At 41.3% G+C, this 23,041-nt stretch overlaps 1 protein-coding gene across 6 annotated transcripts in view; it reads right to left on the bottom strand.

Moving 5' to 3' along the window:
• Positions 1-23,041, bottom strand: part of DCLK1 (doublecortin like kinase 1) — a 350,076-nt gene that overhangs the window by 60,603 nt on the left and 266,432 nt on the right. For 5 of the 6 annotated variants that reach the window (XM_012184574.4, XM_042255148.2, XM_012184573.4 and 2 more), the window contains 2 exons: positions 8,260-8,347; positions 5,494-5,602 (listed from right to left, as the gene is read on the bottom strand). In XM_012184574.4, coding sequence (XP_012039964.1) covers positions 5,494-5,602; positions 8,260-8,347 — 197 coding nt within the window. Of the gene's footprint in view, positions 1-5,493; positions 5,603-8,259; positions 8,348-14,646; positions 19,505-23,041 lie in introns of those variants that run through there. The other variant, XM_012184576.4, reaches the window with a different exon arrangement.

Genomic DNA, 23,041 nt, shown 5'->3' with positions numbered 1-23,041 from the left:
TCCTCCTGTAACATTTACTTCCAAAGCTCCTTCTCCCACTGCACTTCCAGGACCCTTCACTGTACTAGCTTGCAGAATAAAATAAACATTAACCAAACTGTTATAATTGTATCTAATGAGAAAGTCTAGAGGCTTCCCAGGTGGAGCAGTGGTGAAAAACCTGCCTGCCAATGCAGAAGGCTCACATCCCAGAAGGATCGCAGGGACTCTCTAAGCGGCACTTTTTAAGAGGCTTCTGAAGAGTTTCATCTGCAACCATGAAAATATTTAATCAAGAGGAAAAGTAAAAGCTGAAGTGTTTCTGGGTTCTGCATTTCACAGATCACACACAAAATTATAATAAAGCAAATCTGAGACTGGAATATATGAGCAGTTTCGAATCTAGTCTGGGATGTTTCATCTGATCGCAGGGAATCTGGACTTCAGGACTGAAAGCTTTGATAAGAACCAGCCGTACCAGGCAGGGCAAGAGAGCTAGGACGGTGCTTGGGAAGGTGCTGGTTAGAAGAGCGGAAATTTCCTGGCTGTGTCTTCCCCATGGTTACCACCTGATCCTCCATTTCCCTGGAATGAGCAACATTAAAGCTTTGCTATACTCAAAACAGAAAGCTGGAGTGGGACCCAGGCAGGCTGACTCCTCCTCTACAGCCAGACACACAAACAGCAGAATCCTCAGCAAATAAGTGAGCGTGCTGGCTTCCAGGACACTAGGCAACCAGGTTGCATGCTGAGCCTCCAGCTGAGAGGCAAATGCAAGCAAACCCAAGCCACAGCAGCCCATAGCTTCCTAGGAAGAGGACCTTGTGGGTTGACTACCCAGAATCTTACAAAATAGGAGTCAACACTCACTCAGATTTACCCACATTTTGTATCAAAGAGCCCTGTGGAGGAACCACCAAAATTAATACTGCAAGTTTGTTTTTTTTTTTTTCTGGATTCTTTGAGAATAGAACTATAAAGTCATAATAAAATCCTTAATTACTAGAAATATATGTTTATAAGGAAAGAGGATGAATCTGGACTATAAGACTAAAAACAGGTGTTAGGATTAAATGTCCACCATAAGAATAAACACGTCATGGCTTGCTTTCAGTCGGTAAAAGAAAACATTTGGCAAGAAATAAAACCTCAAAGTATCTGCCTTCCTCCATACTCTAAACTGAGGACCGCTGTGCCCGTGTCAGCATCCAGTAAGCAGGAGCGTGGGTTCTTTGTCGGCCACATGGGAGATAAGAGACCTGACCTTTGACCTCAAGGAGTCTATAGTTCGGTGTGTGGAGGAGAGAAGACACCTGGGTTGCTGGGGAACATCTAGGCCGTTCACGCATATGTTCCTGAAATTACAGCCTTGACCGCTCATGGAATCATAGAGACCTCAAAGGCCACAGCTAAAGAGACAAGCTTGGGTTTCCTCCTTGTCCGTAGGAGCTCAGTGTGTAAGGTCACATTCCTATTCAGTTTGACCCCAGGCTAGACCTCGAACTACTAGGGAGAAATGTCTGAACTTTACAAATTGGAACTAAATCTAGCCTTTCAGGGTTGTACTGATGATGGTTTGGAGAACGCTATCTTGTTTAGCGCAATGATTCCGGGCCCCAGGACAGTCTTCTCACCCCTTCCCTCAGCCCTGGAGGGCTGCAGAATGTTAATTAAAAGGGCACTCTGGACCAAAGGGATCTTTGTCGTTTGCTCTGTTTTGATGATTTTTATGAAGATTATGTGGAAGAGGAAACACGGTTTCACAGGCATTTTTCTGCCACAGCCTTTACTGACTGTCAAGGCGATCCTTTGCTTATGGCTGAGGTCCTCAAGCAGAGCGGCGGTGTGACTCTCTCTGTGCCCTGGAAATGCCCAGCAGAGGCCTGAACTAGCAGGGCCTCCAAACACGTTGGTGGAGCTGGGAGAACTCCAGAGGCTGATGGCACTTAGGACATGACAGGGGGACCCTGTCTCCTTGAGGAGTGAATCCACAGCACCCTTTGTTTACCCAGTAATCAAAGCTAAATCTCAGCCTCCTCTGTGAGCAGAGAACAGAGGCACCCCAGAAGTGTCTTGTCAGACATCTCCGGAGTGGAGCTGTATTTTAAATGTGAACTTGGGCCTTGTGGCTATCAGGGGCCAGAGTATCCTTAGGGAGGAAAGAACACTGTCAGCTGAGAGACGCTTAAAATCATTCCCACTGATTCATCCTCCAAATCCCACTTCAGAAGCAAATGCCTCCAATTATAGGTGCACGGTTCTTCAGACGCCTGAGAACTTTCTAGGTGGGTGCACCCATGTTGACAATACTGCAGTCTCAGCTTGTTCTTGTGGGTGTGGGCCTGTCTCACACCACTGCCAGAGCCAGTGCTTTCAACGTGTGGTTCTTTGAGTTTATCCTATTAATTTTATTTATTTTTTTGACTGTGCTGGGTCTTTGTTGCTACTCAAAGGCTTTCTCTAGCTGTGGTGGGCAGGGGCTACCCTTCACTGAGGTGGGCAGTCTCCCCACTGCAGCGGCTTCTCTTGTTGCAGAGCGTGGGCTTCCGTAGTTGTGGCTCGTGGGTTCCAGAGCGCTGGCTCAGTAGTTGGGGTGCACAGGCTTAGCCGCTCCGTGGCACGTGGGATCGTCCCAGACCAGGGATTGAACTGGCATCCCCTGCACTGCTGGGCAGACCCCTAACCACTGGACCACTGGGGAAGCCCTCAACGTGTAGTTCTTTGCATCTCCAGGTGGAGCAGGGAGAGAGGGAATCAGGAGTGGCTACAATTTTAACCCAGTTGAATCCTGTGCTGCCAAAACATGCAAGCAGTCAGGTGGGGAGGAGGGCCGGGAGCCACCCAAGACACCATGCCTGCTCACAGCTGCGTTACTGGTACCTGTGGCTTGACCGGCAATTAATCCACACAGAGCCAGGAAGCCAGGGATGAAGGGCACCTCATCTCAAGCCCTCTATCCATCCTCGGACCTCTTCTTAGCACATTTCAGCTTTGTGAGTTTTCTTTGAGGCCTTGAAAGGCTCCACAAAACAGCGTCTAAAGTTCGCCAGCACCCTTCAGCACATCCTAAGGGCTCCCGAGGCCACTGGAGACAGTGCTACAGGGAGACAAGTGGAAACCGAAATGGGCCTGGCAGGCCCCAGGATGGGATGTGTTGACACAGAATCAGGGGAGGGATGCGATGCCACCACATCCACCACTGCAGGAAACCCTCCCCTGTGACACATCACTATCAGCAGGAGGGGTCGACCTGGTCTCGTTCATCCACATCCATCCTTCCAAATACGGCAGAATGTCCCCACACAAGCAGTGTGTGCCGCTCAAAACATTCTTAGCTCCCTTTTATTTTCCTGGACCTCTGGAAAGTATTAAAAGATCACTCCAGGATACTTCTGAGGAGAGGGGGCAGCTGCCATATGTTCTGGTTCAGCGGGAGCTGAAGACTAACACTTCGGGGAGCAACCTGGTGTGTAGACTCTGAAGGTGCGTACAAGACCCGAGATGTGAACTCCTGCAAAACGGACGCAATCTAAACCAGAAAGAAAGAAATTAATCCGGGATGAAGAAATGAGAAATTTCTATCTGGGAAGACCAGGGCCATGGGACTAAGATGCCATCGTGATCTGAAGACGGGCATACGCCAGACTCAACAGATGACGCCCCTGGCAGGGAACCAGGCCCCGCAGGGGAAGAGCACGGCGATGCTGAACTCGGGATTTTCTGCTGCAGCACACATTACATTTAAAGGGGTTGCCTTTCCTATCAGTAAAAGCACAAATGAAAAACCAAATTATACACACACACACTTCCACCCATTACTTTGAGAATGGCTTTCCCGATGTCACTTCTGTCTCCTTCGTACAGGGACAAACGTGACGTGTGCAACTTTGGCCCTGGTTGGAGGCGGGGGGCAGTGGAGCAGAGTGGTCCAGCGACGTGGGGTTTGGAGCTGAACTAGCGCCCAAGCCTTGCCAAATAGAAATACTTAACTATCTGAACGCTTACTGACAGGCATTTAGATTCTTCAGGCGTTCTTTATATAAAATGGAAATAGTTCCAACACCATGGTATTATTATGATAGGTCAATAAAACATCCTAAGTTAAGGACCTTGTATATGGTTTACGTTCAGTAAACAGTGGTTGCTCCTGTTTGGGGAGGCGTGAGGCCCAGAAAAGTAATGGGGCATTTTCTATGTTTGTCAGTCACGGAGCAAACTGTCCAGCTTTGTGGTGGGAGTGGGGCGGAGAGGAGGAGGGGGAGAGGGCCTGGGAGGGTCAGCTAAGGCGTTTCTCGAGCTGCCCGCCACTCTTGCCCCTCTGCACCAAGGAGTGGCTGCTCGAGGTGGGTGCCACCACGCCTGCAGGAGTGGCCTGGCCCAGCTGGTATGCTGGGAGGGGCACAGTGTGAGACCCACTGCTCCAGGGGAGCCTAACGGGGGCTCCATTGCCTTAGCCGGGCAGAGGGTGAAGGGAAGCAATTCAGTGGACACTGGCCAAACTCAGGACCCTCGTGTCTGAGGCCCAGGCAGACGTCCAGCTCAAAGGTGACTTGAATCTTTGTTTCTAAGTCAAAGGCCTTGCATAAAAATAAGTTCCGAGTTCTGCAGGTTAGAACTTTTAGTCTGAGGCATCTGCTTCAAATAGAGGCAGAGCTTAGAGCCTTTGTGTTGAGAACTCGGGCAGGTGGGCCAAAAAGAACACTAGGGAAGATGTTCACTCCAGCCAGCCCCTGGAAGCCAGCGGACACGCTCCCTTAAGGAGAGGGGCACGTGCCTCTGGCTCTCCAATACCCTGCTCACCAGCCCTGAGAAGAAGCTGCTGGCCGACTGAGTCCTCCTGAAGTAAGGAATTCCAAATCTAACGCTGGACTCAGGGTTTGAGGCGGCCTTAATCTGGGCTATAACTATTACTTGTCACTTCTCCAACTAGTAGCCCCCGCTACTGTCCTTGATTAGGTACTGAGATCCTAGGGATAAACCTTTCACTCTAAGCCCTCCCCTTTGGCCCACAAGAGCGTCTGACTCATTCATTTTAAAACATTTTAATGTATTAAATGCTATTTTTTTGTTGGGATCAGTACAGTTGCATTGTGAAGCTTTTCGAAGTTCTTATATTTAATTTTATGACATATACATGTGAGAAATAATACACCAAAGAATGTTCTGACATTTACAAAATGTCTCCCCAAAATGTAGAAAAAACTATTAAGCTTTTTTTTTTAAAAAAAAAAAACAAAATAAAAGGACTTACCTGAAAGAGCTGGCAACATTTTGCTGAGTACATTAAAAAGAAAAATCAAAGCTCTTAATTTATAGATTGTCCCCAGAAATCACTACATTTTTCAAGTCTGTTGTTAGATGAGCTGTTCTTTCTTTTACATTTTTTTTTAACATCTGGAGTTGAGACATTAACCTATTCCATATGTGCCTCAGACCGCAAATAAAGACACAATCTCAGAAAACATAACCCCAAGTGTTTCCTTTAAAGCTCGATGCAAATGATATCTTTCTCACCTTTCTACACATTCCTTGACAACAGCAAAATTTCCATCTCCTATTGTCCTTCCGACTTTATATCGTTCTGTTATTGTGGCTGGAATCTGGAAGCCTTCCTCCGACACTTCTGAAAGAATCATTAGTATGTTTTTATTGGTAGAAAAGGGAACACAGATGTAGTGCATAGGAGACGTTTAGAAGTATCATCTAATAGACTGGCACTGATTCAGAATCAATATGTCATTTTCTGGACAGGCAGGCCAGTCTCCCACCCCTAGCCCCTTGCTGACGTTGTGTAATCAACTGTTTCTACTAAAACAAATGATCAACTAGAAGAAAATGTAAAATCTATGGGGTCCATTCCCACCTATGTAAGACCAGCTAATGCTTCTGCTGAAGCGGGTTGTCTGAGGAGGAAGTTTTGCTTTTCATTTCATGCCAATTTGATCAATAGCATTTATGAATACCCATGGTGTTCAGAGACATGACATTCCTAGGTAGGGAGGAAAATGCAGTTTGTAAGGGACTCTGGACCGCTTGACACCATACAAGCATGAAAAATGCCTGCTGTTTGGACACTTAGCTTTACTACATCCTGAAATAGAGATCTCCGTAAAATTCCTTATGTTAGAACTAAGCACTGATCACCGCCCCTCCCCAGTATCAATGAGCAGATTTTGGACAAATGTTCTCACCAGCAACCTGCGTAGCAGATGTTGAGTTAAAATTGCAGTATCTATTATGTCTGCGAACAGAACAGTTTTGTAGTTTCAATTATGTTAGTGCCACTAACACAACGCATTTTCCCCCTTAAAATGCATTTTGAAATATTTTACAAATGCCTAATAATGCTTTAAATATCTAAGGTCATAAAACTAAATAAGCCACACTTAGGTCACATAAATATAGTGGATAACCTTTAACATCTTAGGGGTATAAAAAGCCTTTTATAGCCGGGTTCTAAAATTTACATGCTTTAAAGTTATAAATCCTGGCTTCTCCCTCAGGCAACCTGAATACAAAATGTAGTGGAAGCCTAGTGCGCTTTCTAAATGTGCTCCTTTTCTGACCTTTATTACAAACTGAGACTAAACATTTCTTCTCAAAATAAAATTAAAACCTTAGGTGGCAAAAGGGCTTTCTGGGCGATTTTCATATTCTCATTGAGTTTAGTCTGCAGGGCTGGAGAATGGGCAATAGAAGCTCACAACCGGCAGGCATCTTCTAAAGGAACCTTTACTTTGTTTTTGCGATCATCTTCACCCTGCGCCCCTCTGGATGCTAGAGTGGATGCGATTTCTGGAAAGCATGGTACAAATGTAGGACATTTGCCGCTACTGCTTTTGTCCTTGGCATTTTGCAACCTCTTCACCTCCTTAAAGGTGACATTTCACTTTTAACCCACTAGAAGCCATCTCAGAGGTCTCTGAATAGAGCAAGAGCTGGAGCCTTTCCTCCACTCCCTGCTCCATCTCACCCCAAAGAAGCTGTCATTTTGCATCCGTCTGAAAGACGCAGCCTAGGGATTTTTGTCTGGCCTACAGTTATTACAGGAGATGTTTGGAGAAGTTTCAAAGCCACTGTAAAGCACCCGAATTTACAAAACATCTCTCGGATGACACGGTCTTAAGGCTCTTTCCTGCATGGATAATAAAAGTAACCATCCTGATCCGTTGGAGGCAAGTCCGGTTTCAGATGGGAAATGGAAGGAGATGCTTCTATGTTTCCATGAAGGGACACCCATCTGGAGCACATGGCTTGGTTTTTTCCCCCCTGACTATATAAAAATATATCTTTTAGGCCTCTGATTAAGAAGACTTAGCCACGGGCTTAGTCAAGGACCATTTTGTTTCATTAAGTAAATAAAACACATTGGAACAAAAGAAGACTTCAGGATGGCTGGATTTCATCCTTCTGGAAATACCAAAAAAAGTCTGATATTGCATGGCAGTCAGGAAATAATCCTTGGGTCAGTCATGTATCGCATGTAACATAATGAAGTGTTTCCCCCAAGTGGGACTTTATTGGAAAATTAAATCCTATCCCTTCAAACAAATAAGGGGTACTGGTTTTCTAACAGTGGCTTGATTGTATCAGTTTTATACCTGAGTTCCTAAATACTTTCCCATAATTGATTTCAGTCTGATAATAACGTCCAGGGAGGAAACAAGCATGTATTAGGATACAATCTCCACTTCATAGAAGAAAAACTAAGATGCAGAGGATAGGAAAGGCTCATCCAAAACAATTCAGGAGTTAGCAGGAAACACCCATTCCAAAACCCGAGTCACGTGACCACTTGCTAAAGTGAATTTGCTGGAGGTCCAAAGAATATTTTTGCCATTTGCCATCAATTCAGTCTTTTTGTAAAGCCAGATGTTCGCATATTGACTTTACTGAAGTCTGAGTGCCTCTGCAGGGCTATCTCAGTCAAAGAGAAAACATGTCTCTATTGTTATAGAAGTGCACTGAATTTGGAAAACAAAGGCAACAGTTAGCCCCTTTTATTTGCAAGGAGGGCAAGAGCTGGCCTTCTAAGAATGCTTACGCCTTTGGAGGGTGGGAAAGGTCTCCACATTTGGCTGACTCCCTCTTCCCAGCCCTGGAGAGCAGATACCACCCCTGGTGAGAGCCACGTTCGGTCTACCCCCTTGCAATGACCCTGAGCTGCTTCAGGGTCATTCTGCTGGAGAAATGTCAGTTTTCTGGACTAAATTTAGCCAACCCATTATCCGTCCGGATATAAGCTACGCCTTCTCCTCAGACACCACATCCCAAGCTTACCACCTTCTCCGGGTCCGTCGTTCTCGTCCATTGAGCTGCAGACTTTGGTGGATGCAAGTGAAGTGGAGGAGCCGCCATGCTGAGAGCTCTGGAGGAAAATGGAAACAGAGAATAAAAACTGTGGATCCTGCCCCATGTCTGCAGGTGCTGTGCCCAGCCCAGAAGCTCAGGCAGCAACTGCGCCCACTGCCACGGAGGGGACTGGTCTCCACGCCCAGAAAGGGAGGCGCTCGGACCACTCAAGGGGGACTACCGTGCCCCACCAGCTTCTTAACCAACGGTGGGTGGTGGTAACTGTGCCAGGCTCATCCTTGTCGGTTTGGACGTTCCATGACTTTCATTCCATTTTCTCAAAATTAGCATCCTTTGCTCACTGTTTAGGCTTGGCAGATTTGAGGTGCCTCACCTCACTCTTCCATAGTCTATCTGCAAACAGGCTTCTTACAAGTGGTCAGTCTGATCTCTTTTTTTATTCTTACCATAGAAAAATTTTTTCTTCAGTTTGATTTTTATGGAATATCCTTAAAAAAAATATTCAGCTTTGCCACATCCTTGGGGAAAGATTAAAGAGTAGGTTTGTTAATTCCACTTTGTGATAAAGACATAAGCACTAAGCAAGTTATTGATACGTTAAACGTTATGTAACAAGAAACATTTACTTATGATAATTACTTTTCTTCCTGAGGCAAAGAAGAAACAAAAAGCCTAAGCCTTGTGATTCAAATTCTGGGTGTATTTGGACTCAAGATTCGTGAGAGCAAACAGGGTAACAACTGTATTATAAGGCTCAGAGCGTGTGCCAAGTCGCTTCAGTCGTGTGTGACTCTTTGCGACCCCATGGATGGTAGCCCACCAGGCTCCTCTGTCCATGGGATTCTCCAGGCAAGAATACTGCAGTGGGCTGCTATGCCCTCTTACAGGATATAAAGCTCTGAGGACAAAACAATACCAAATATTTAATACTGGGATCAGCTACGAGGCAGTATTTTAACAATGAATCTTTCCATCTCTGCATCTATTCCTTGAGAAGACAATGTGCACATATCGACGCTGTTTCTAAGTAATGAACACAGCTTGTCCTAAAAGATCCTCCTTCTGTTTGCCTGGGTTTATCCACTTGGTTGGCCTGATGGGAGCCAGGAGGCGGTGAGGGGGCGGCATTGGCTCGGGGTGCCGGCTGTCTGTGGAGCAGAGAGAAGGGAGAGAGAATCTGTAGCTGAATTAATAATGAAGTGGCGAGAAGCAATGTTGACCTACTTTTCCTCTGCTTACCTGTCTCCCTTCAACCTCCTCCCCATGCCCTCCAGCCTTAAATGTGCACAAAGCCGGAAGGAAGAGTTTCACATGCAGTTATTGTGCCCAACAGCACCTTGCATGGCAAATTCAGAGACTTCAGTTTTCACCCAAAGGATGAATATAACTGGGCAAATGCTACTTCAGTCACTGCGGGGCCATTTGGGTCAACTGCACAGCATTCCCCGGGGTGTGTTAAGATGACCATGTTCCATGGGACAAGTTCATCCAAGCTGACAGCTGCCATAATGGGGACAAAAGTCAAACCCACAGCCGTGACACATCTGCTTCCTCCTAAGACTTTCTGGGAGTTTGGTGGTTATTCTGGGAGTTTGGTGGTTACTCTGGGAGTTTGGCGGTTAGTCTAGAAGTGTGGTGGGAGTCTGTGTCGTGTGCCCTTTATTTTCCAGGATTGTAAGAATCCCCCATACATCAGCCTAGCCTGGTAACTTGAGCTGTTTCCATCCGCTCTCACTCAACCTCCCCTTGTGGCCAGCAGTGCCCATTCGTCCTCTGTCAGGTCAGAACGAGGGATTCAGACTGTGGCCCTGTCAGATGGCTCTGACACTAACTGTAGCCACCGCCAACTCTCTCCAAGGCACTGTGAATGTCTGAGCCTCTGAGCGTGCTCTTTTATGAATGTCTGTTTGTGAAAACCTTGTATTTATAGTATTGGAATAGGAGGTTGAAACAAGGCAGATTTACAAGGTCAAGGTCTGGAGAAAAGAAACATTAGTGCTACCACATTTGAGGGGAAGGTGTGTGTTTTCCAGAACAGGGAGATCTTTTATCCCTGGGGTCACTGCTTTTGCTGTAGACATAATCCTGTTCCAAGCAGAAAAACAGTAAAGAAATGTTTACAATGTAGACTTTCTCTTCTGAGCCTTTCAATCCTTGAATTTCTTCCTCCAGCATCACAAATGGTGTTTAATAATGCAGACACATTGTGGTTTGGGGTGGCAGGTGCTGTCCCATCATATGGTGTTTTAGAATACAAAGACACATTCTTTCAGATTCAAGCATTCAAATTAATAGACTAGTAGCGTATTTCCTAGCAAAGATGCCTACAACTTATGGACTCGATTCCAAAATCTTGTTCTTTTAATGGGAACACCAGACACTCAACACAGAACACTCACCCAAATAATTTGAAAGCATTCTTTTAAACTGTAATGTTTAATAAACTTGCTGAATATTATTCACTAAACTGCCTTATCAACTAATGAATTATATTTTCAACAATGCCACCAATTGTCTGATGCCCTGAACGCTTGCTACAGTGCCAGCTGTGTTTTTCTCTGCCTTATGAAAAAAACCCCTCAAGGTTTTAGGCTCTGGTTTAAAAAAAAAAAAAAAAAGTAGGGTTAACACAAGTCTGCTTATGCTTAAAATTGCTTATTTTCAACTTTACTTTTCAAAATGTACTCCAGGTCATTTCAAATTTCATGCTATCTGAAAGTAACAATTGTAAGAGAACATTTAATTACAAATACGGTACTCTAAAAATGGAAAGTTCTCATTTCATCCACTATGCTCAAATACAGTAAAATAAATGTATTCAATTTCTCATTACTTCTGCTTTTCCTCAAAGAAGTAAAGTGGTTACACGTTATACACCTTTCCAGGACAATGACCATTCATGGATTCAAATAATTGCAGGAACTGAAATGGACCTTAAATATTACTTCTTCTATCCTACTTCCAAATGCCCACTATAAAAATCCCAGCCACAGGGTCAAACGGCCTCTGTGCAAACAGCTCCAGTACTGAACCGGTTGTTTCCTGAGGCAGCCCGCTAATTGTTAATAAGGTGAGTTCTGTTCCATTTGTCATTCTAATCTCTCACCTCCGGAGCCACCCAGTACAGTGCATTTCCCAATAGGACAAGGCTCCCAAAATTTGGAAAGAGCCAGGGAACCTCTTCTGTGTCTTCTCTTTTTCAATTTCAGTAATCTTACTCTCTCTGGTTATTTGTCGTAAGACAGGACCCCATGACCCCTTGATTCTCCATTTGTCGATATCTCTGGTTAATGCTGGTGCTCAAAGCAAATGAAATATTCTAGGTGTGCCCTGACCAACACAGAACAGAGAAGGGTAGTGTTTTCTTCTTTGTGACTAGAATACCAATGCACTTTAAGATCATATTGGCTTATAGGTAACAACATGACTTTGAAGCCTATATGGTGTCAGATCTCCATATTCTGTGTTTGAGAGGTTAGTATTTTGGGTCGAGTCGAAAACTTCTCAATTATTCATGTTAATGTCGAATTTATTACATTCCTATCCTTCCAGCCTGTTATTTTCTGGATTCTCAGTTTATTACCTAACATATTGCACTCTCTCAGTTGAAGCCATTCAGTAATCATCATGGCCCTCTATGTACCCTCGTCACTACTCCTAAATATACTACCTTAGACAGACTGTGAACATTTTGATTATTGCCTTAAGTCTGATTGAAGGTTTTTGAACCTAATACAGGGGAAATGTGTAGTTCATGTTCTTTAGAATTAACCCAATGAGATGAATCAGTCTTTATTTATGACCTACATAGAGCTGAAGAGTCCACTTATATTTTGCCATGCTTATAAATGAAATCAATTCATTAATTTTCTTCAGAGAACATAAACCATTTAATAGTATACACAATCATAAGATTTTATGTTTGCTTCAGTCAGTTTGCTAATTCCAAGGCATATGGTGTACAGTGAAAAACATAGTTATTTTAGAATTTAATACAATTAGCTGCTCTAAGAGATACTGTGACATTTGAAATGTCATCACCTCAAAGCGGATTTAATGGGAACCAGGTGGACAGGTTGCTGGCACCTGGATGCTTTTATGGCACACCTTCATAAAAGCACTGCCCTAAGTAAGAACACATCCTAAGTGTAGCTATTTAGCTTGGGATCATGTAACAGATGGAGAACATATCACACTTTTTGAAGTAAGTGAGAAAGCTGACATAACAGTTCTAACCACATTTTACCAAGATGTATCTGATGACTATGTGATAAAAAAGTTCATTTCAAATATAAATGGTCTGAGTTACTCCTGCCATTTGTATTCATATTATTGGTGTTACTCAGCTGGGGTCCACACCAAATAAAGATTACAGAAATATCCAATCAATCTGACTGATGTAAGCAAGGGAGAAAAATTTCACAAGATAACTTTAGCTCTGTCTTGATAATTGTATTATTTCCATTTCATATTTTGTCTTGGTGTATGGTTATTACTTTGGTAATCTTTTTTTTTTTTTTGGAAAATGGCAGTATAAGAATTTAAACATCAACTGGATCAATTTTATAAAGGAAACACAACCAACAGTTAACAAACTCTTATAATTGTCTTGGTGATCCTGACTTGAGGTCTGTAGAATCTCTAAAGAAAGATGACCTCATGTAGCAAAATTAATTCATAATCTTGGTGCAGAGAGCTTGAGACCCAAGGGACTGTGTGTGCATACAGAAAAATCATACATTTACTTTGCAAATGGGTAAAGGAAAATAAGCTGATGACATCAATAAGTAATAATTAATAAGGCTCTATTACTTGAAACAAGGCACAAAAGAAATTTCTTTTCCCAAATTCCTTTGTCTGCATTCTCCATAGTATGTTTAAACCTAACATTTATGGCACAGGCAACCATGTGCATAACTCAGAATGAACAGTGAAACCAATATAAAAGCTTATCATAAAGTTTTTAAAAGACTATAGAACTGGTATTCATGAAATTGCTTTACTTAGAGGAAGAAAAAAAGAAAATGAGAATATTGGCATTAAACCCATGATAGCGAAACCACGGGCGCCAAGATATCAAAAGTGAAGGTATTTAGTTATGACTGTCGGGCAGTCTGCTCTGCCTCCACTGTTCGGCTGCTAGTCATCATGCTCACTGAAAGCCAGGATCTATACACTCCGAATCTCAACCACTGGTCTTAGCTGGCACCAGGTCTCCTCTTAGAAGGGGCACTCTGTGAGATCATCATTTGAAGGGGGACCAAGAAGCCATCTAGTTGATACCCTCCCAATAAAATAATTCCCTCCATGATTTACTCCTCAGTTTGGATTCCCAGCCTGTAAAGAAGGAAGCTAGTCACTACTTTTTCAGGCACATGCTCCATTTTATTTTAAGACCCTCTGGAGAAGGAAATGGCAACCCACTCCAGTACTCTTGCCTAGAAAATTCCATGGACGGAGGAGCCTGGTAGGCTACAGTCCATGGGACTGCAAAGAGTTGGACATGACTGAGTGACTTCACTTTCACTTCCAAACATTCCTTCCAGTTGTACCAATTACTGCTTTCAGCATCGACTATATCTGGTGTCCATGGAAACAATAAAGAGAACCAATTAAAGCAAATTATACTTTCAAAGTTAAAATGAACCTAGTAAAAGTGTGTTAGATTTAAAACTTATATAGAATTTCAGACTTCTATAATAATTTTAATGTAAATTATTTTTTCCAACAAGGCCAGTATAATATCATATTATGAATGAAATAGATTATTGGTTTTAATTCTATATTAAAGTTGGGTAATCAAGTATTTTATTATATATTTATTATAGTTAAACTTTTATATTATATAAATATATAATAAAACATTACATATTTATTTATAATAAATATATAATATCATTTGGTGCTTTTAAAATAACTTTCACACACACACGTACCTATATACACATACACATTTTTCCCCCTGCAAATTAGGCAACCTTGGGAAAAATGCCTTCATGCCTAGGAGAAAGTATATTTAAAATTTCTTTTTTTTTTTTTTCAGGAGAAACAGTTGCCAATTTGTTTGATATATTCACTCTTAAGGCGAACCTAAGAGGAAAGGAATGATTTTACTCTAACCAAGTAAAACAGAGTTCTTCGCCAGGCAGTCTTAGTTCACTGTTACTGTCAGCATTTGATACTTTGGATGTCATGCGATATCACTCTGCAGTGTCTTAAGTCTCACCTACTGATGCTCATCACGTCACAAAACACCATAAATATGATAATGAAGGTAAACGTTGCTCCACACAGTCATTTCATTTTCAGTGTCTACTTACCAAGTTTTCTGAAAGAAAGTCACTGAACAACATAGGCAGTTTTTCCTGTTTATTATATAGTTATTCTAAGGGGTAAGCGTAACAACATTAACGTTGAGAGGAATAACATGGTCCAGTGGGAAACACAAAGTACAACATTTTACAATGAAACCACAGCACACTGATGGAGCTTTCAAAACCGGGTAGTTCAATGGAACATTTCAGCATTGCACTCTATAAACCCTGCTGATGGCCTCAACTGACGGATTTTTAAAACCTGTTGCTGTTTAAAACATTTTAAACACCAAATGTTCTTTTTAAAGAGAATACATATCCAGGCAACTCAAAATGTAAGCAGGAAATATATCAACCTCTTTATAAAAATCTTATCCAAATTTGCAACATTCATAGTGTATTTTGAAGTTAAATGTCCTGAGAATAAACTCGATTCCTTGCTTACTGATGAATATAAACGCAAAGAAAAATCACAAGAAAATTAAATTTCATAGTTCTTTGTCTGTGACCTTTCAGATACCTTCTACCCTAGCTTCAAAACCATTTTGTGGCCATATATAATATAAACACCCATGTATTACATGCATCATTTACACTCTCTTGGAATTTATCCATCATCTTTACTAAAACGAACCACATTTTAAAGACACTATATATCATGCACCCTGAAAAATTATAGCTAGGGCCTCAGATTTCCTATCTTTTCCACATGTGTTACAGGTACAAAATTACAAGTATTTTTCAGCTGACAGTATAACAAACTGCATCAGGCAACTGGTATATTGAACTCAGTAGATCTCTAATTTTCACAGTACACTTCTGTGGGATACTGTTGTTACTGACATGCACAATTAGAGATGCTAATCAGGCTAATGCAAATATGCATAAATAGACAACGTATGCATATATAGTATATTCACTCAGTTAACAGTTTCTAGTGTGTATATATTTATACAGATACATACACACATGGCAAGTATAGTAAGGTTACTACTGAAAATACATGAACAGTTTTGAATCATGTTTGAAAGAACATACAGACCTGCCTTATAGGTTATCTGGCTCCGTTATGAAACTTAGTTCAAATCAAATATAGTTTGAATTTTCTTCTATTCATGTTTCAGTACAATACCCAGCTACTCACAACCTTATAAATCAGCTTTATAAATGAATATTGATTGACAATTGCCACGTATCATACACATTAGAGAAACATCAGTGATAGTATATAATCACTTTAATAGTTGACTATCAAGTCACAACAATATAAGTATTAATGAATGCTTATATTTAATAGTTAATAAAACACTGAATTTGTCTGAATTTGAAATTTTTTGTTTGTTTATCTGGTTTCCAAATTGTTTAAATCAGTACATCTGCCTATTATTTGGAACCATTTTGCCATACTAGTTTAGCAAACTACCTTTGAACTTAAACATGCCCCAATTAATATGTCATGTGTAATGATTTATGACAGAACGGTTTTACATACAATTCCACAAGAGCCAGTAACTTACAAGGCTGTGTCACAAATACCATACTTTACTATTCATGGTCTACACAATACTTACATAAGCACACCCATATACACACTGACCCTTGCAAATTTATATGAATGCCTACACACCTGGGTAGATATATGCCACATATGAAAAATTTAGTAGTTCAATAGCTAAAATTGTTTTTCAAGGATATTATTCTACATATTTATTTGTTTTAAGAAATGTGGTTTTAGATTTCATTGTTTTTAAATGAAAAAAAAAATCATGTATAGATTTACACTGGATGTAACCAAAACCTCTGCTGGTTAACACAGAGAACCCATATGGCAATTGAATGCTGGTTCAAAATATTTTTAGAAGTGACTTGATTTTTTAAAATATTTAGATGAGCCAATTTAAGAACACAGGGGTGTGTGTAAATGGGTGGACCTGAAACTTCTTAAAAGTCTACGACAGTATGAAAACATGGAAATTTCTGCCCCATCCCACCCCCACCTAATTAATTAAGCAAGACAAAGAAGAAACAGCCATGTGGCTTTCAGAACCAGTCTTTTGAGTTCACAGTGAAGTTTATACTTGATAAATGATTAGGATTTGGCTTTCTAAAATGCTAAAAGCAGGAGTATACTTATTACATTGTTCTCTATGATGACTAAAGGAAAAAGAATAACTGCAAATGAAAAAAAGGATCCAATTGTTACCTATGCAGTGTCTTCACAGAACATTTCAGGTTTACCATAAGGACAAAAATGCATTGCTTTTCCTGGAGGTCTCTTCTGCCCAGGAGAACAATTTAAAAATTCAGTGTCTAATATTCTAAAAAGAATTCTGTAAGTAAGTAAATCTTAAGGGCCTATAAATCATCAATTCAGTTCCACCAAAAAACTGAAAACATCTAGTTTGATGCTAAGGATTTTTTCATATATATTTCTGTTTTAGTATAATGGAATTATGCTCTGCATAGAAAGAGATCTCAAAGTCTATAAATGGTGTGCTGTTTCAATCTCTGAGGGATTTTAGTTTCAAAAAGTAAATGATATATATTGCCTCTGAACAGTCCTTTAATAAAAGTCATATGTTCAAAAGATTAAATGCCGTGGAATAGCATTTCCCTCAGAACCGCTTGAATGGAAAGTTGGCCATGATATCTATCGGCAATTAGCACAAGTCCAGTTCCTTTTTGCCATGTCTAAACAAAGCCCTGGGCTTCATATCAGTTGGCGATATCTGCCACTTACACAGAACAAATAGCGTTTATTGGACCTTTCTAAGCAGTAGCTGTCCAAAAGATTGACAGTTCAGGGAAGTTAAAATTACTAGAATTTATTTTTGTTCTGGACTATCTGACCCCCACCAGATTTAAGGTAACTGTTTCACTGCTTTCTTTGCGTTTTTGACAGTTCAGTCAAATACATACTAATCTTTTATGGACTCAACTGTATTAAGTAATGCATTTTACGAAGACATAACTAGAACAGACACCAGCACAGGCAACTCACAGATGTTTACTGTTTCAGCTAAAACAAAGCAGCCTTTTGATCTCAGCAGGAGTCTCTGTTCACAATTTCTATTGGAAACAGTTTTAAAACCTGAAGTCTGGATCAGGTATTATTATGAACTGTTCTTTCAAGATGGAATGGTTCGGCTTGCGGTTCTCAAATAACCTGCCAGAGAAGTGTCTTTCTCTCCAACAGACAGGATAATAAGGCACTAATTATTACAAGGCTAAATTTTCAAATGCTGTTAGGTTGCCTGGATTTTTTAAAAAATATTCTTCTTATGGTTGGAGTATTTTATTCACTTGGAAAGTGAGATAGTAGCATATGTAACTATAAACCAGATGGTAAAATTTGATAGTTGAGCAATTTATCAAGGAGATAAATTGATAACATTTAAAACATTATATGACAACTGAATTTCTCTCCATCTTGAATCAAACATTTTGTTTTTAAATTCAATTTTCAAGTAAAATTTTGGGGGAAAAAACAAGTACAAACCTCCAAATGGCATCATTCATTGTGAATTTATCACCTACTGAGATATGTCAAGCCTGTGAAATGGCAAAACCATGCTACACAAGTCTTATGTCGTTAGTGTTTGAACTAGTAACACTAAATGATCACTAGGGCGTGGCTTAAATACAACAGACCATACACATTAAATTCATTCTTAACATTCAGCTTTAAAAATAAATGTTTTATGTTTAAGCAAAGCTGACTATAATTTCTAAATAGAGGACTAGGAAAGCAGAATTAGTAGGTTAATGCTTAACAATGGGTTATAATCATAGACTTAGTTTAACACAAAGGAGTTTTGCATATGAAAATTTCCAAAATACCAGTAACATCTAGAATGTATCAGAATAGAGATTTGGCTATTTGGGACCTGATTTATATAGTACTGTTTAAAAGAATTTTTGCTTTTCAAATTGGTTTTTTGGAAGAAGTCCAGACACATTTTTTTTAGGTCTGTATGTTTTTTTAGAAAAAAAAGTTTCCTAACTTCAGCCTTTATACATTTGAAAAATTGCATACATGATTGTAAGGAGGAATTATATAATTTACAGTAATGACATTAAACAAGTTTTTCACGTTTAATCTATGCTTATGCTGTTTTCAATGAAAGATAAGTATAAAGAGTAAATTTTACTTTTAACAACAAAAATAAAGTTCCTAATGCTTAATGTAAGTCTTCACGAGTTATATATTTCACATGACAGTTTCTCCTCATATGTTAATTCACGTATGAGGAGTGTGATAAGTAGCTCTGAAATACTGTCTAGGAAGAAAAAGAACTCTAATCAAATACTTTTATTAATTTGTAATAAAAGTACTTTAAAAATCAGCAATCCAAATTTTAAGAAGACTATATAACTTTAGGGGAAAATGTCTGCTTAGTACCATTTGAACCTGCTTGGCCAGAAAATCTGCACAGAAAGGGACAGAAAAATTGTATCTACATGTCTACTTCTGATTAAAAAGAAAGCCCCATCTAAAGAAATTATGACTTTGCCTTGCTACACCATTAGTGTGTTCTGACACTAAGATCGGGCCCATATATGAAATTCATCTAAAGCCAGGTCTGGCTAAAAACCCTCACCAATTGAGCCCATTTGTGTTCAATCTCCTCAATCAAATTAATCAAATCTTCTCAATAGGAAAAAAATAATCTCCTTCAAGAACTAGTATGAAATGCCTGGATATTTCCTTTTATATGATTTGGGCTTTATCATTTCAAGGTATGCAAAACTCTTTTGCGTATTTTGCTGTTAGACTTTCTCTTAGGAAACGTGAAACCTTCACCCAACCACAAACCATATACACTGCTCCATTGTGTCTTTTACACTGAGTCTCCTACTGAATCCAAATCATCCGAAGAGAGGGGGCGATACAGGTCCTGTAAGACGAAGGGCGGTACAGATTTGTTTACTTGGGTTTCTTAGGTGCCCTGAGGCTCTCTTAGGAGTGGAGCAACACCGAATGGGCATCCTTGGTTTCTAATGTCATCAGACCTTCTAAAGTCACCACATTTGGATGAGAGGAAAGATCATAGCTGAGAAGCCATCTAAACAGATGCAAAGGATGCTCTTTTGCCTTCTTGGCTTGAGCTGCTCATGAGCTTTCGCCTTCCTTTCTGTGCAGTTGAGTTCTACAGCCTGAGGTCTGTCAGTGCCACCCTGCTACTATGTGTCAAGGCAATTCTTCCTCAGACACTTCCATCCCGTTCTGGGAAGAAGAGGAACATGCTTGCCTCACACGATAATTGACTAGGAGCCCCAGCGGGCATTCAGCAAATTCCAGTCCCAAAGCAGCAACCCAAGGGTTACCATTTGTGTACTGCACACACCCAATAAACACTGCGTTTTCAAAACAATATGTGTGGAAGACAGAAAGAATGCGAACTTGACCTCCTTACTCCCTTCCCAAAGTTCTTCCTGGTTATCCAAAGGCTCACCCATCACCTCCCCTCTTCTTCCCTCCGCCTCCTTCTGCTATAAGATCCTTCTGTTGGTCGCCAGGCAACCAGCTCATATCTGCAGAGAGTGTCTAGAATCCTGGCTTCCTTTCTAATTTGAACCACCCACTCCTCACATCATCTGACTGATCAGATAATCTACAAAAGTCAGCCATGTGGGAGTATAATGGGGAGCTTCATTCGACCTACACAATGTAACACGTTTCTTCCTGATGTATTAAGGAATGAGACCCCAGAAAGTTCATGGATAGAAGAGATCCTCCAGGATCTGCTTCTGTGACCAAACACTTCTAGACAGCAATTTAAATGACAGTGTTTAGGAAAAATAGGACAGTTACTCGTTACACTGCCATCGGGATTTTCATCAAGAAAAGTATCTGGCGTGCAGATTCCTATTGTATAGGACTATCCTAAAATACGGAAGGAGGTAACAAAATGTAATTTTAAGGGAAGGAAAAAAAGCTGATTAAACCATCATAAATGATATAAACAAAAATAAAGTTTTTTTTAATTTGTGAAAAAGCAGTCAAATGTTTCAATAATCCTTAAAAAAAGCAACTTACATTCCTGTGTTTCAAAATGAGGTATGAAGTGTGAGTGTGTGAGAGAGTGTGTGTGAGTGTGTGAGAGTGTGTGTGAGTGTGTGAGTGTGTGAGTGTGTTGGCGAGAGAAGCAGCCAACTCATTTTCCTGGCCATGTTGCTAGGCAACACAGAAGGAAAAATAGAAGTAGCTACTGTTTTCCAATTTGCAATAAAAAGAGTTATATTTATTCTTTGAAGTGTCTTCTTTTAGCACTTGCCATCTTTCACTTATTTCAGTATTTCCTGCATAGGAGTACAGCCAACCATTTGAGAAGAATATTAACCAAATTTGAAACAGGATCGGTTTTTAGGGATATTCTAGGCTCATTTTAACTGGGAGGGATTATTTGATGTAGTTGCCTCCACACCAAGATGAAAGCTCCTCTCACTAAAGCAGCTGGGAATGCTTCCACTCGTTGACATGGTACATGGATGGAGGATGTTCATTTATGGCCTAAATTCAAAAGCCTGGAAACTGAACCATCTCTAAACTATCTCGTGCTCTGCTCACAACATGTGCTTAATAACTGTTTTCAGATGATGATAAACCTTTGTCTCCTTAAAACAAACGGGATTGTTTTTTCCCTCTCAAGTATGGGTTTGGCATTGGTAGCTTAAATGACAAAATGAAGACTCTCTAAGAGGACCATCCCTTCTAATTACTTCCCAAGCGCTGGCAGTGTTAATTACATAAGCCACCGGCCACACAGCTGCTCGGAGCTGGATGGAAATTTTCTGCCTCAGTTGGACACAGTCGTAGGGAAATAGGGAATACAGAGGGAAGCAGGAGCACATTCTAACCTCATTTGCCAACAAATGGACAGCTGTGCCAAGCGTTTCATGTCCCCAAGATGGAAGTCTCCTCCATACAGCCAGCAGGAGAGATGCTCAGGTTGCTGGCAGGGAGTCTCAAACACTCTAATCTAACCTCAACAGTTAAGCATGAGCTGAATCCTGAATCTAATGAAATTAGTCCAGAGGATGACGGGAGAGTTCAATGCCAGGCGTGCTCTCCAGAGTATACACTTCAAAAGAGAGACTGTTCTATGCGAGAGGGCCCCATCTGACCTATTGATTTTTAAATTAGAAGTTTACTTTTATTTTTTGGACTTGCTGTGGGGCATACAGGATCTTAGTTCCCCAGCCAGGTATTGAACCCATGCTTTCTGCGTTGGGTGCATGGAGTCTTAACCACTGGACCACCAGGAAAGTAAGTCCCTTGTCCTATTTCTAATGGCCTGCCCCTATAGACAGGGGCCTTGCTGGGGAACATTTATGAGAAAAGAACCACTCATTACCCCTTCCTCCACTCAACCACAGACATCTGGGAGATTAAATGAATCTGGATCTTTCTTCTTGCAGTAGGTCACTAATGATTTCTATACTTTAAAATGCCAAATTATCCTGTGACCAAGAAGAAAGCATAGGTATAACACTCAGATGGAACTGGAGTAGAATGATAACGTTTTCTATCTGGAAAGAGTCTGTTGTTTTGTTTTTTGAGGGGGCCTGGAGAGGACCGCAGACTTACCTATGATAACACAGCCGTTTGGTGGAGGAGCTGGTGCCCAGCTCCAGGCCTCACTGGACCATCTAAACAAGGCACACCTGACATTCAGAGGCTCCGTGGAGCAGGGTGACGCAACCTGCGATGTTGGCGGGCCAGGCTCCAAACGGGTTAGGGGTTGACTCAAGTCCCCTGCCCACCACTTTAGAGGGTGTGTGAACACAGCCTTGGCAGGAGGCTTGCAAAGGGGTGCTTCCCTCTCCGAGGCAGTGTAAATGTATGGAACGTAGAAGTCTCATTTTAAAGCACACAGGACAAGAGACCAAATTCAAGAATGCAGGTTTGAGTTCAAAAGTTGTCAAGGAGCCCTCACCTATTAAAATGTTCAGGGAACAGCATCCTCAGAGTTCCTATGAGCACACACCCTCCCCACCTCGCCTGTGAAATCAGGACACTGAAAGGCCCCCTGTTGCCTCCACTGCACCATCTGCCTCCTCCCCGTCCCACTACTTTTATTCTTGCCTCCATCCTACTGGAAAGGATAAATCAGGTTGTGAGTGGATCCAAACAGCAGCTCTCCTATCCAGAAAGAAGACCTTACCCCTAGCCTCTCCCTTAGCAATGGAGAAACTAACACCATTTCTGGTAGCTTGGGACTCTGATCTCCAAACTCAATCAGTGTCTCCATTATTACACAAGAAGTTACAAGAAACATGCAGGTCGTGATGAAAGAGAAGGTGCTCGGCGTGGGATTCATTCACAAAAACACAGGTCACACGTACCCATCCGTGCAGCACAGACCCTCAGTGGCTCTCGATCACCATCCTCTGCCATAAAGCAAGTCCCGCCAGGGCCTGCCTACCTCTCC

The sequence above is a fragment of the Ovis aries genome, chromosome 10 (genome assembly GCF_016772045.2).
Source record: "Ovis aries strain OAR_USU_Benz2616 breed Rambouillet chromosome 10, ARS-UI_Ramb_v3.0, whole genome shotgun sequence".
NCBI classification, from domain to species: domain Eukaryota; kingdom Metazoa; phylum Chordata; class Mammalia; order Artiodactyla; family Bovidae; genus Ovis; species Ovis aries.
The sequence above is the reverse complement of the archived record's forward strand: the minus strand, read 5'-3'. Positions and strand labels throughout refer to the sequence as shown.